Source organism: Mus musculus, chromosome 17 (genome assembly GCF_000001635.26).
Source record: "Mus musculus strain C57BL/6J chromosome 17, GRCm38.p6 C57BL/6J".
Lineage (NCBI taxonomy): Eukaryota > Metazoa > Chordata > Mammalia > Rodentia > Muridae > Mus > Mus musculus.
In genome coordinates this window covers 74,039,178-74,053,959 of record NC_000083.6, presented here as the reverse complement: position 1 = coordinate 74,053,959, position 14,782 = coordinate 74,039,178, and the positions used below count along the sequence as shown (strand labels likewise).

The 14,782-nt window shown below is 44.0% G+C and overlaps 1 protein-coding gene across 1 annotated transcript in view; it reads left to right on the top strand.

The window, feature by feature from the left end:
* The first annotated feature begins 6,099 nt into the window (after positions 1-6,099).
* Srd5a2 (steroid 5 alpha-reductase 2) overlaps positions 6,100-14,782 on the top strand; it is a 32,970-nt gene continuing 24,287 nt past the window's right edge. Inside the window, exon 1 of the mRNA NM_053188.3 lies at positions 6,100-6,413. Coding sequence (NP_444418.1) covers positions 6,133-6,413 — 281 coding nt within the window. The 5' untranslated portion in view covers positions 6,100-6,132. The remainder of the gene's footprint in view (positions 6,414-14,782) is intronic.

The window sequence follows — 14,782 nt, the reverse complement described above, 5'->3', positions numbered from 1 at the left end:
GTCTCATTTATTGAGTAACATTTTTATTGAATATAGGAAGAATTATGGGGTGATACTTATTTGATCACTAAAGCACTCTTTTAAAAAAATTTTTAAAAAAAGTGTGCCTTCCTTCATGAGCTCATGTGAACCACCCTATGCGCAGGTGGCTGCAGAGGCCAGAAGAAAGCCTCAGATCCCTTGGAACTGGAGTTACAGACAATAATGGACCACTCAGTGTAGGTGCTGAGAACCAACCACAGGTCCTCTGAAAAAGTAGCCAGTGGTCTAAACCACTGGGTGTGAGCCGCCTGTAGCCGCCTGCAGCCACACTAACTGGGTTCCTGAGTGGGAGGCCGGAGCTGTATGGGAGAAATAATGTATGAGAGAAATGGAGGCCAAGACACATTTCTGTTCAAGGCCCCCAAAGTTTACTAAGAGTCTGTGCTTATAAAGTGGGGAGACCCATCCCCCGCCAATCCATTCTTGGTGCCTGTTGCCAGCCTGCTGGATGTTGTCTCCAGAATATCTCCAGGGCCTCTCAGCAGGTAGCAGTGTCTTGGAGAAGAGCAGTGGCAGGTGACAGAACAATAGAGCCATCTAAGTCGGAAGGTTCCACCCTGAATCTGCCTGCTTCAAGGCTGGGGGAGACTACAACTGGGCCATTTCCCCAGCTTCTCCTTGGGCATTTTCGAAAGTGTTTTGTTCTCTTTTATCCTGCAATTTTTTCTTTTTCTGAGAAGTTAGCTATGAACTAGACTGTGGCTCTCCAGAGAAGATATGTTGCTGTTATAGCTTTTAAGATTTGCTGGCTGCTTCCAGCCTCCTATAAATTATATGTACTATGCCTCAGTGTGGAATGACTTGGGTTTTTGTTGTTGTGTGTTTGTTTATTCTCTGCTTGTTATTTTCATTATGATGCTTGAATTTATAAAAATGAGCTCTTTGTCAACCTGGGGGGTATTTCAGTTATTATTGGTTTGCTTACTTTTAATGTTTTACCTCTGTTAATACCAATTTTATATACATTTGATTATTTGATTTCACCTCCATGTTCTCTCCTTTTTTAAAAAAATGAATATTTTATTTATTTAAATTTCAAATGTTATCCCCTTTCTCAGTTTCCGCTCTGCAACTCCCCTATCCCATCCCCACTTACCCTGCTTCTATGAGGGTGCTCCACTACCCACCCATCAACTTCCACCTCACTGCCCTAGCATTCCTCTACACTGGGGCATCAAGCCTTCACAGGACCAAGGGCCATTCCTCCTACTGATGCCAGATAAGGCCCCTTTAGCTCCTTCAGTCATTCTCCTAACTCCTCCATTTTAGTCCCTGTGCTGAGTCTGATGGTTGGCTGTGAGCATCCGCATCTGTATTGGTCAGGATCAGGCAGAGCCTCTTAGGAGACAGCTGTTTCAGGCTCCTGTCAGTAAGCACTTCTTGGCATCAGCAATAGTGTCTGAATTTGGTGTCTGCAGTTTGGGCAGTCTCTGGATGGCCTTCCCTTCAGTCTCTGCTCCACTCTTTGTCCCTGTATTTCCTTTAGACAGAAGCAATTCTGGGTTAAAATTTTGGAGATGAGTGGATGGCCCCATCCCCCCAAATGGGGAGGCCATGCTTGACCTCTGGATATGGCCTTGACAGGTTCTCCCTCCCCTTTATGGGGTATTTCAGCTAATGTCATCCCCATGGGGTCCTGGGAGGCTCTTGCTTTCTTGGCATCTGGGACTTTCTGGTTACTACCCCCAGTTCCCCATCCCCCATTGCTACACACCTCTGTTCAATTTTCTGACCTTCTGTACATCTCCTCCATCTCCTACCATACCTGATTCTTCTCTTTTCCCCTCCCCCTCTTCTCTTCCTCCCAAGTTCCTCCCACCCTCTACTTTCCTTGATTATTTTGTTCCCCCTTCTAAGCATGACTGAAACAGTCACTCTTTGGTCTTCCTTCCTTTTGAGCTTCATGTGGTCCATGAGTTGTACGGTGGGTATTCCACACTCTTTGCCTAATATCCACTTATCAGTGAGCATATACCATGGTCCCCTCCTTCTTAAAATATTTTTTTAACCTGCTGATACCAGCTAGTGCTGCCTGCTGGAACATTGGTCTTGTTGGCTTGATCCTATGCAGGAAGCCATGTCTACAGTGTGTTCTTAAATTTGTGCAATGACCATGTCATGTTCAGACCACATCATGTTGCAGACACTAGTCACTTCCATCTTCCATCTTTCACATTCTCTCCTTCCCATCTTATAGGATGTTTTATTAATCTTTTGAGGATTGATACAGATGTTCCTTTTAGGACTGAGCCAAGGCTAGCCTGGAACTCATCATGTATAGCAGGTTGGCTTTGAACTTATAGACATCTAGCTGCCTCTGCCTCCACAGTATTGTGATTTTTAGTTTTTATTGAACACTGTGTTCCATTTTTGGTCTTTTTGTTTTTGAATGGTGAAAATGTGACTTTCAGTTGTTTTTAAAACAGAAATACATTTGTGTTCTGATATTGCCATGAGCCTTATAGGGCTAGGTAAGGAAAATTATGATTTAGTGATGTTTGTGTCAAGTTGAAAAGGGGTAAACTTGCGATTAATTTTCATTGTTAAGGTGACTGGATTTGGAATCATCTGGGTGACACACCCCTGGGCAAACCTATGACCACCCTGCATAGAGCCAGCACCAGGGTATATGTGGCTTGGATCCAGGACTGGAAGATAGGAGACTGAAATTTAAGTATCAGTATTCATTTGTGTTTCCTAAGTGCCTTGCAGTTTAACCAGCCATCTCAGGGTCTTGCCACAATGTTTTCCCTGCCACCCCCACCCCAGGCTGTATCTCAGATTGTGAGATTAAATAAACTTTGTCTTTCTTATGTTAGTTACTTTTTTTGTCAGTTGGAAAGAATATACTCTCTTAAATGAATACTACACTTTGAGAACTAACAAGTCACAACTATTTGCAACAATGTGTAACACACACACACATAAAACTAATCATGTCCTGCTGACAAGGCAGGAATTTCACAACATATTTTCTCCAAAATTTTAAATGACTCTGATATACCTTTATTAAGCAAGCCTAACCATCTTGTATTGGGTTTTCAAGTTCTGGCTACTATATGTTATTTTAATTATCCCAGGGTCAAGAGATAGACAACCAGTGTTAGCCTCTTTACCACTAAGCCACTGGACATAAAGTAGTCTTTCCTTATTCTGCCTCATCTGTTTAGTCTTGATGCTTCCTGGTGGGCCCTGCTGTTTCTTAGATAGGCTTGTGTGGCTTGCTGTGTCTCTGGTTTCTAAGGATGTAAGAATATCAATGTTTCCCCTCATGGCTATTATTTCTCTGTCTGTGTGTCTGACAGTCAGTCACAGAGTAAAACAAATTCCAAGTACCATTAAAACACACACAAAAGCAAATACTGTCTGATCCCATTTAAATGAAGTTCAGAAGCAGGAAAAGCTAATTTATGGTACTCGAAGTTAGGGCAGTGGTTATTCTGTAAGGAGGTGGGAGGGGAGTCCCCAGAATGCTTTGAGTTTGTCTCTTGACCTAGGTACAGGTTATGAGAACATATTCCCTTTATGAGAACCAATCAAGCTTGACATTTGCAATTTGATCCTCTCTCTTTTGTGTATTTAATTCATTCAGTTGCCTTTTTGAATTCAATTCTCTCTTTATATCTCTTTGCCCTTTGCTGTGTAACTTTGCAATAAGTCGTCTCCTACAGTGGGAATGAATCAGCCATGTGATTTTATTTGGCCAGTTGAATGATTAGGAAGCAAGAGTAGGCTGGGTCTTGTGCTATTTCTTGTATTTTTGTAAAAGTTATTGTTTCTATTGACATTACATAGAATGGAGGGTCTAGTCCAATTATTCCAGGATGAGAGCCTGGGCTAAGGATCTTTCCTGTTTAAAGCTATGCTGAGGTAGTTCACAGAGCAAGGCATCAACAAAGCAAAGCCAAAGATCAGCTAGGTTTGGCTGGGATCAGATAGTGTTGGCCAAGCCCCAGATACACAGGCTGGAGATGTTTTCATTGTAAGGTTGACTTTAAGTATGGGTTGTTAATTGGCAAACAGTTGCTATAGGAGTGGAAATACAAAGGAGAGTGAACATTCCAATTTGACAAAGCTATACAAAAGGAGAGGAAGGAATTGAGATGGGCACATTTCATTTTTTCACAGTTATTTCATTGAGTTGGTTAGGAAAGCTACACCAAGGTTCTGGTTATGACACCATGACTTCCATAGCTCTCTGAGCCAGCAAGGCAGCCTCCTAAGGTGACTATGGTTACTGAAGGTGGAGAAGAGGTAGCAATCAAAACCCAGAGGGAGAATTTGGGTAAAGTGTAGGAGAAGATAAACTGGTTAAATTGGAAGCCTTTGGAAGGCATCTGAGTGGTGAGTGCAGTTCTGACACTTGGGGTTTCTGCTGACAATCTAGATATGAGCATCTTTAAGGAACAGGTAGGAACTCAGAAGTTAGGGTCAAACCTATAGAAAACCTGTTTAAACTGCAGGGAGCTGCTGAGCTATCAACACCTGGCTATTTCCTGGAAAGTGCTCCAGTCGGTCTGAGTGTTTCCTGCGTGATGATCGGTTTCAAGCAAACATGATTGTTATTTTAGTTTTAATGCAGCAGGGCGATGGTTATTACTTCTTGGTCAGCAAGAAGAGGATGCCCTGGATCAATAATGAATCCCCATTTGTCAGAGGAAACTTCCCTAATCTGGAACAGACGGATATATGCATTGTTTCAACCAGTTCCAGGACTGGTTGGAGTGGATGGGGAAGTAAGAATGATCCTACAATAGGTGAGCTGGAATTAAGGAGTGAGAAATAAGGGGACGGTGGGGGGGATGGGTGGGGGAGGCAGGGCAGAGAAAGCGTGGTGAGCTGTGCCCCCAACAGGGACGGGGGTGGGTGGTGGAAACAGGTCCTAAGTAATCAAAGATGAGACAAGAAGATGGAAGACTGAAGGGACCAGCAGTATGGGAAAGGGTTGTGGGGTGAGAAGATGTTAGGTCAAAATAGAGAGCAGAGGAAGGAGGGGAGAGGGGAAGAAGGAGCAGCTAAGGAGGGCTGTCTCGGAAGCAAAATAGAGATAGGGGAATGGAAGTGGGCTGGGGTGTGTGGAGGTTGGGGAAAGAGTGGGAAAAACGTAAGCGGGAAAAGAATCCGGTCCGGTCCGGTGTGCGGAATGCTGTGTGCTGGGTGCTTAGAGAGCATCGTCACCATTCTATGGAATCCAGCTCAAGCGCTTCAGAACTGGGAAAACGCTCTAGAGAACGCCGAAACTTTAGGCAGAGTTTGTGCCAGCTTTGGAGGAGCCTGGGGGTGGGGCGGGGTGTTGTATGAGTTTTCAGAATCTTTGCCACAGGGCTAACCAGAACATGTGAGGGACAAACTTTTCTCCAAGGCTGGCGACCCTGAGACCCAGGAGGAATTTGGGCGTTTACCCTAAAAGCTGGCTGGCACCTGCCTGAGAGGTGGAGGGAAGGTCGTAGTGTGGCCGTAGCTGTAGCTAGCAGGCATGCAGAGTAACAGAGGAGAGGAGGTCCCAGTACATAGAGAGAATGGTGGGGTTTCAAAGTACCAGAATGCCAAGCCCAGGACGGGAGGAAGGATCTGGCTTTGGATAGAAACTGAGGGGAGTGGAGAAGCATGGACAACTGCTGCAGGTGGAAAGTCCTGCCAGGGAGATCCATGGTGGGCACTGCCTGGCGACAGAGCTGAGGGTGTGCGTAAGGGATGGAGAAGCCCCAGTGCTTTGGTGAACGAGGATCAAGGCATCTTAGGGCCACGTATGGAGGACAAGAACTAAAATCAAAGCAGACAGAGGGCACAGGTGGAGAGGGAAGCCCCCACCCCCCAAAACACTGTCTGTCTCTACAAAAGTTTCAGTTCTGTGTCCCAGCTGAAGTCAAAAGAACCAGACGGGAGAAATGGGCATTGTGGCTAAGCAGAGCCAGGGCGGGCTGCGCCAAGGTGGGAGGCACGCGGAAGGGGGGGTGGGGTGGGGGAGGGCTATAATGGGGAGGGAACCCTGGTCCGAGGGGCGGACACGGGGTGGCGTCTGGCGCTCCATAAAGGGGCCCGCGCTCTCCACCAGGCGGGCAGCAGCTACCAGCTGTGAACACAGGCGAGATGCCGATTGTGTGCCATCAGGTCCCGGTGCTGGCAGGTAGCGCCACATTGGCCACCATGGGGACCCTGATCCTGTGCTTTGGGAAACCCGCCAGTTACGGGAAACACAGCGAGAGTGTGTCGTCGGGAGTTCCCCTCCTGCCCGCACGCATAGCCTGGTTCCTGCAGGAGCTGCCTTCCTTTGTGGTGTCGGTAGGGATGCTCGCTTGGCAGCCGCGCTCCCTCTTTGGACCTCCGGGGAATGTGCTGCTGGGTCTCTTCTCCGCACATTACTTCCACAGGTTAGCGTTTTTCTCCACAGAGCATACCTCCCTGCTCGGCTCCAGCGCGTGGACTAACGTCGAGGGGCAGCGCGAAGAGTGGGGAGGAGCGCAGAGTAAGGCAGGTTTGGAGCTCCAGGCAGGGACTTCAGGCTGGAATCCCCAGGGTTGGGAAGCACCAGTGGCACAGGAGATGCCTTCGATGTCTCCTGGGCGCCCCTCGGATGCTCCAGTAGCTGCGAGGATGGGTGGATGAAGCTGGAGAACTCAGTTTGGGCAGATGCCATCGGCCAGGGTCCTTCAATCTCCAACTGTGCGCCTTGCTCTGTCTCATAGACCTCACCTTTCTCTGATAATGCCAGGTCCAGTTGGTTCAGGGACTCGGGGAGGTGATAAACTCTGGAACTCTCAGAAGTTCTTCTGATCAGTTTGGTCTTTGTGTGACTGAGGAAGGAAGCGGGCAGAGTCCACCTCCCATCTATAGAGGAGAAGAGAATAGAGAGGATTGTGTTTAGACACGACTCCTAAGAAGCCGAGCTCACTGACGACTGATTTACCTTCCCAAGACCTTCAGGACTTAGAAGTGAGCCAGGCAAAGCTGACCGAGAGCTCAGGCGTTCTAGATGAAAAAAAAATCTGAGTTCAGAAATTTGCCTTTTTGTGGTGGGAGGAAAAGACAGGAAAGCGATCAAAGAGGTACCGAGAATCCAAGGACTGTGCAATCTCCAGAAGAGACCCCAGGGCAAGTAGGCGGACCACTGAAGCACCTCTGTGACCTGTTAGCATCTGTCCTTTTGTTTGGGTTCACTGTAAAAGTGGGAGATGTCTTTGATATGCCCACTGGACAGTCAAAGAAACCAAGGCTCAGGAAGGTTATGTAATTGAAGGCGACACCCCTGATATCTGTCAGGATGACCAGCTAATTCCCAAGGAATACTTTCCGTTCCAGGCCCCCAGTCCTTGATAGATTCTTCACACAGGTAACTAACAGGGGAGGGAGCTTAAGCAGCTAAGGGCTGCCAGAGGCTGACTGTGCCTTGTGGAGCAGAGAATTCCTCCCTCGGGTCGGGTCGGAAGATCAGATCAATTTAGGTAAGAAATTAGATTTAAAAGGAAAAGAAAAAAGCCTACGGGGACCCAAGGCAGAATTTTCTCTCCATTAACACATCATTTCTAGGAAAGGAGGAGCCAAAAGTACAAATTTCAATCTGCCTCTTTTAGCCCCCATCCAGAGGATCTTTATTGGTCAATATTTAGTAATCATGCAGTGTTAATATGGAATTCTCATTCGTTAAGAAAGTTAAGTATTGACAAGTAGTAATACATTTATGTATTAGTTATCCAATAAATATTTGCAAAAAGCCTCTTGTGTACAAAGACCCAGGGTAGTTATCATTTTATTTGATACAGATGTACAGAGAGAAGGATCCAGGTTGCAGGAGATAAAAAGGCAAGCATTTGATTTTGCTTGTTTGGAAATAGATATTGGACAAGAAAATGTGGTTTTATGGACATCTATTCTTTTTTTTTTAAAGATTTATTTTATTTATATGAGTACACTGTAGCTGTCTTCAGACACACACCAGAAGAATGCATCAGATCTCATTACAGATGGTTGTGAGCCACCATGTAGGTGCTGGGAATTGAACTCAAGACCTCTGGAAGAGTAGTCAGTGCTCTTAACCACTGAGCCATCTCTCCAGCCCCTGGACATCTATTCTTATCTCCAAATATACTACTGTCAGCTTTACAGACACTTTTGTTTTTAGGCAAGGTTTCACTTTGTAGCCCTTACTAGCCTAGGCTTGATAAATAAGAACCTCCTGTCTTTACCTCTATAGTGCTGGTTTTAAAGGCATACGCCACCACAGCCTGGCTATAAAGTCTTTTTTTTTTTTTTTTTTAAAGTGAGGCCATTTCATATAGAAAAACTATGCATGCTTTCTGAAAACCCTATGAACACAATTTTTAGATTAAAAAAAGGCTTTTTGTGCAACAAAAATATGACCAGTGCCCTTTAAAATAAACGAGGAAGTAATTGTCTGTAAAACAAATATGTACACGTTGTCCCTCATCTTCAGAGGAACTTTTAAATGTCTTAGTAAAGAGTTTGGGGGCATGATTCTGAGACAGCTTTGCTTCCTGACTTACTTGTCTCTAACTCACCAGGACAGGATACTTGTGGACTTTTCCACCCATGTTTCTGCTCTTCTTCTGAGGCCCCTGAGCACTTCCTAGATGTTACACTCTGTAGCAAACAGTCCATGTAATGTAGGTATTGGTCCTTATACCAACCGGTTAGGTGGGGACTGCAGTCACCTCCATTCTGCAGATGGGACACTGGAACAAAAGGCAGGCTATGTTCAGTAAGCTGCCCCAGCCACAGGGTGGTTTTGGAGACCCAAAGCTGACACTTGGGCTCTCACTACAGTGGCAGACTTTTTCTTGATTTTTAAAAGCCATAGGCTTCACACCATTCTTGGTTTAGTCACACAAGGCAGTGGATGCTTGCCCAAGCCAAGACTGGACATTCGAAGAGTAGAAGTACACTTTTAATATGTAAGTACATTATTCATGTAAAAAAAAAACCATGTCTGTCATCCTTTATAGTTGTTAACATTATTTCACATAGGTTTCTTCTGTTGAAATATATACTCCTGCCTGATTAACATTTTGGAACTTTCAAAATTAATGGTGTGTGTGTTTCTTGCAAGGCATACTCCAGGCTAGCTGGGCCAAGAGTGTGTAGGAAATTCTGTCCCTACCTCATCTTAAGTTAGGGTTCTGAATTACAGATATTATTGCATTGGCTTTTTATGTGGGTTCATAAGACGCAAACTCAGGGTATCAGACTTAATGTCCTACTGACCCATCTTCAGAGACTTGCTAACATTTTACAATATGTATCTCTCTACATTATTACACATTCTTAGAGCATATTTTCCTAGTGTCTGTTTTGCATTTAACCTCAGCTAAAAGCCACGATTTACCTACCTATTCACTGATAGCTGAACGACTAACTTGACTCCTTTTGGAGATAGGTTAGATGAAAAAGCTGCGCATTTTGCACCTAAATTCATTTCAGTAGCTAACTTAGTCAGTGAGCTCCGGCTTGTAATTTGTGAAGTTCTGAATTCAAACTGAAGCACTGAAGGAAAAAATAAAAAATAATAACAATTTAAAAAAAAAAAGAATTCCAGAAGTTAGAACTCTGTGAAGAGTCTTTAGGCTCCTGGTACAAATATTCCTGGAGGATTCAGGATTCATCAGCTTGGGAACAAGAATGAAGTTCTTAGGAGGATAAAAGGTTCAGGTTTGGTTCAAGTTCTTTTGCAAAGTGTCCCTTGGGGACTGTTCAGTACCATAAGCTATTCTACGGTGTGGGTGTTAAAGCTCAGTCCACTTCCCTTAGTAGAAGGGTATCGCATTAGAATAAATCCCATGAGAACAAGCTCTTATTTTTCTCCTGTATCATTTCTTTGCACGCTGTGCTCCTGGGGCAAAGTGTTGGCACACAGCAGACACTGAATGGATGAATGAGCTCCTCTGACCAGCAGCAACACATGGCATTGTGGGAGTGCTGGCAATCACTGAGGAATTATCGCTGAAGTTGCATAACCAGGTTACTTTATTTCAGAGTCTATTGTGGTGGGTGTTTAGCCACGTGGAAATGACTGCTGCCTAAGCATGCTGTCTGACCCAACTGGCAGAGCTGTCTCACCTCCTGCTGACCTCCATGCCAGCCTTGGAATGGCTCTTTGTCCAATTTCTTGTATTGGTATTCTCTTTCACAGGAACACTTGGTCTCCTACACTGTAGCCAGTGCTATACTTAAGTACCTGTCATAGCTGGTACCCTTTTGAAGATTTGCTGGTTACCTCAATAGGAATAAAGTGACTGAAAAAGAGAAAAGAATTCCTCCCCCCCTCAAAAGGTTAGAAGGAGCCGGGTAAGGTGGTGCCTGCCTTGAATCTTAGCATTTGGGAGGCAGAAGCAGGAAGCTCTCTTGGTGTTTAAGATCACTCTGACTGAGGCCAGCCAGGGCGCAGTGTTCAACCTTGTCTCAAAACAAAACAACAATAAAAGGTTAGAACCTGTTGGGCTGTGACATGCACACATTAGAGTCTTTGGAATTCCAAGAGATTCGAGATGGTTTCCCCAGTCAGCTAAGTAATAAAATCTTTAATAAAGTCCTTGTTGCTTTTTCCACTGATTCCCCGGCAGTGCAAATGTCTCTTTGATGAGAGACTCAGGCTAAGCATTATTTCTTCCAAGAAGCTGCAACTGAACCACTATTTGCCTGTGACCCTATTCTGACTCTTCCCAAAGGCCCTTTGCACATGGATTAAAATCTATCCTAAGAAGACTTAGTCCTCATCTTTCCAACTCTCAGAACCCCTGCCTCTGCTTCCTAACATCTACGTTTTACAGCAGCCATGCACCAGGGGTTGAGCTGCCGAGCAGCAAAGTGAGGTTTTGACCCGAGTCTTCCTGGCTATGTCAGTGGGTCACTTGTCATCTGTGAGGTGCAGAGGGTCTTGGTGTTCAGAAGCAGGCAGCCTAAGGAGACTTTTACCGGCTGAGAATCAGTGAAAACGAATGTCTATTGATGATGATAGACAAATCCCCATTCTTCCAGATTAAGGAGATGTAAATGAGATAAGCATGTTCATGGGTAGGTGCTGAGAAGATTTATAACACGTAATATTTCCTAGTTAACATTCATTGAAAGAATATTTACAATGAGAATCAGCAGACTTTATTGATTTTTAATTCCTAATTTTTAGACAGAATCTTAAGGTAGCTCACACTCCTGCCTCAGCCTCTTGAGTGCTGTGAGTATTGTTGGCCCATCCCTGACCACAGCCAACTTGAAAGTCAGATGTAATCATTTTAGGTGTTGCAGCTGTTTGGTCCTTCTGTTACAATAGATGGCCCCCTGTTTGTGGTGTATCAAAAAGCAGCCGAGGTGGATATTCTGTGAGCAAAGGAGTGTATGTGCTTATATCCCAGTAAAACTTTGCAAAACCAGGTGGTGGTTCAGATTTGGCCCTTGGGCACGATTTAGCAACCCTTAAGTAAACAATGGGAGGTATAGGTTTACATCCAGTGCCCTGGTAATTCTGTAATAAAAGTTTGGTTGAATTCTATAGCAAAATGTTGGGTGAGTTTAAGAAAGCGCTTGCTACGTTTATTTAGAGACTTGGTAGTAAATGTCATTTTCTGAGAATTATTGGCTCCGGGTCCTTTATGTGAATGCCCTCAGGAGAGACCAGGGTTCCTGGAATTTTCCTTTTAAAAGGGATGATATCATAAGTACATCCGAAGAAATATACAGCTATGTTTACCAAAATGTAAACAAGCCATGGAGTTCTTGATTCACTGGTACGCATGGCAGACCAACTCCTTGCTTGTGTTAAATCTAACTTAGGTCACTAAAAAAGAACAAGCAAAGATGGGCAACAGGGACCCAGATGCATCGAGGTGATGGGTACCAAGTTACATACATGACAAGGAAGGGAAGAGCAGGGCTTGAACTCCTGTCATTTACCAGATCCTTGACTGTCCCTACACATGCTATGTCTTATGATAGTGAAAAAGAACTACAGTGCTGGGTGCTTACCTCCTGGAGAAAACCAGGTAAGGGCTCTCAGTGCATGCTTGCCACTATTTCTGGATGGAAACTTGGGTGGTAGCAATATCAATATGAAAGGGTCTGAGTGGAGGGGACGTATGTTTGAATAGATTGTGGGTATTTGAAGGGGGTCCCAAACAGCTCCACTGTTGCCTACCGGACAGCAGTGGGGACTGAGCAATAAGAGATAGATAGTTCATCACACTTCTTACTGACAAAGCAGGTTTAGGGGAAAGTGAGAAAATCGGAATCAGGTGAGTCTTCTAACTGTATCTTCAGACTGCCATAGCAACCATGGCTGGACAACTGCGGGTGTCCTCCAAGTCATACTTGCTCTGAGAAGATGGAAGGGCTCAAACTGTGCTTTGAGAGATCCTATCCTTACACTGGCCAATTGAATAATTCACAAGGAATAATAGGCCAAGGACAGTTGGAGAGGGGGACATACATTTGTTTTGTTCTGTTGTTATTACACAGGATACATACATTTTCTATCTTAGGAGTTTTGTCGGGATGTGGCATCTTGCATCTGTATTAATGGGATGGGGATGGGGTGGGGTAGGAGGGTGGAGCTTCAAGTCAAGACTCAAGTTTTTTCAAACGTTTCTGTTCTCAACCGAGGAGTCTCTAATGATACTCAGACCAACACAGGAGCTCTAAAATTTAAAAACCTCTGAATTAGGGCCAACAGTGCAATTTGCCTTCCATTTGGTTATGGAAGCGAGGTTGGGAGGAGGGGGGTGGAGAAGCCACTATTTATTGGGCTCTGGGTGTTCTGGGCATTATGTTAATGATTTACACAGGTCATCTCATTGTTCTTTCTTATGCTACTCCTCAGTGAGTACGTGGGGAGTAGTGGGGGAGCGGAAGGGCCCTGGGAAGGCAAGTGCACAAACTGCTCTTTAAAGGATGCTCTGTCCAGATCTGTGGGTGGAAAGGCGATATTCTGTCAGGAAAGGGGTCCCATCTGGAGACCCTGGCTTAGGACCACCCTGCACTCTCTACACCCAGTCTTGGACAATCTTTCTACTTTTTAAATTCTAATTTAATTGTCTGTACCTATGACCTACTAGTTGGTTCAAGCTTCATGTCAGGCACTAGGCCATGTTCAAAACTCTTCCATTTTTAAAATTGTTCCATTACATATGATCCACATTGTCCAGGCTGACCCTTTGTTACAAAACAGGGTACTTTGAACAAAACAGGGTACCTGGTTTTTTGAACTTCCTTGAAGAACCTCTAGATCCCTGTTTCCCACCACATTTTTAACAACAGGTAACTGTGTTTCTGTGCCTCCAAATTTGCCTGTTCTGTGTGCCCATCTCTCAGGGAAGGCTCTCTGCATGCCTAAAGTTACATATTTCATCAACAAATCTAAATAGTAGTCTATTCAATTGTTTTCTTGCTAAACTTTAAGGTTATTTATATATTCTGAACACAAATATCGTGCCAGGTAGGCACTAAGCAAGTATTTTTCTCCCAGTTTGTGGTTTTCTTTTCTAATTCTCGAGCTATCTTCTGAAAACATTGACATTTAACTTAGCCACTCTAGTTTCCCCATTTGTCCATGAGCCTTAGCTGTTGTTTCTAAGAAGTCTTTGCCTAAGCTTCGGTAGCAAGGGTCCTCTCTTGTACTTCTTCCTAGACGATGTATAGTTTTGGGTTTTGCATTTAGGCCTATGATTCATTTTTTGAGTGACCGATTTTTCTAGTGTTAGAAGTGTGAATCAAAATTCCTTCTGAGTATGGACAGCCAGATGCTGTAGTGCTGCTTGCCAAAAACATGGTTCTCCTCTAATAATTGACTTCACACCTTACCTTTTTAAAATGGGAAAATTACATAGATACACATCTTACCCAAGAAAATAGCAGAATGCCAAATAAGAACACAAAGAGATTCTCATCATGAAATAGCTCAAAAAATGAAAATTGAACCATGATATCATTAGGAAGCTACTAAGCAGGCTAAAAGAGCATGTAGCCATACTATTCACCCACACATTGCTGGTTGAAATGTGAAATGATAAATATGTTTGAAAATAGTTAGACAGTGGTTGAAAAAAATTAAATGTTGAAAAAGTTTCAGAAAGTCAGTGCTTACATGCTTTTGGGTTCGTGATATTTCATTTCTAGGTATCCTCTGCCCTCAGTAAAAGCACATACTCATAGGAAGACTTATGTGGAAATATTTGCAGTGTCTCCTTTGGGGGAAGCTCTGAACTGGGAATAATTCAAACGTTGGTCAATCGGTGAAAGTAATAAACTGTGGTATCAATATATAATGAAGCATTACTCCAGAAATAAAAAGAATGGAATATTGGCACATGTTACAGTGTGGAAAGGGGGCGAAATAGTTCTAGGTAAAGGGAATCAAGCCCAAAAGAATGCATGCTTTATTATTTTATTTTTATAACGTCCAAATAGCACGTGGTGATATAAGAGACACCCGGTGGTTTCCTGAAGATACAGAGGAACAAAAGATCTCTTGGTAGTGATGGATGTATTTGTTGTGATATGGTATCATAGATATGTGCACACCTGAAACAGCAGATTATGCAGTTTAAGTGCATGCATTCATATTAAATATACCTAAATTGATACTTAAAAAAAAAAGCCACTTGGAATCCATGTCACTAAATGTTATTCAAGTTTTCTAGGAAAACAATCTGCTAATGTTTAACAGGATCTGAAAAGCAATTCATTTTGGGGGAGGAGGGAGGGAGGGAGAGAGAGAGAGAGAGAGAGAGAGAGAGAG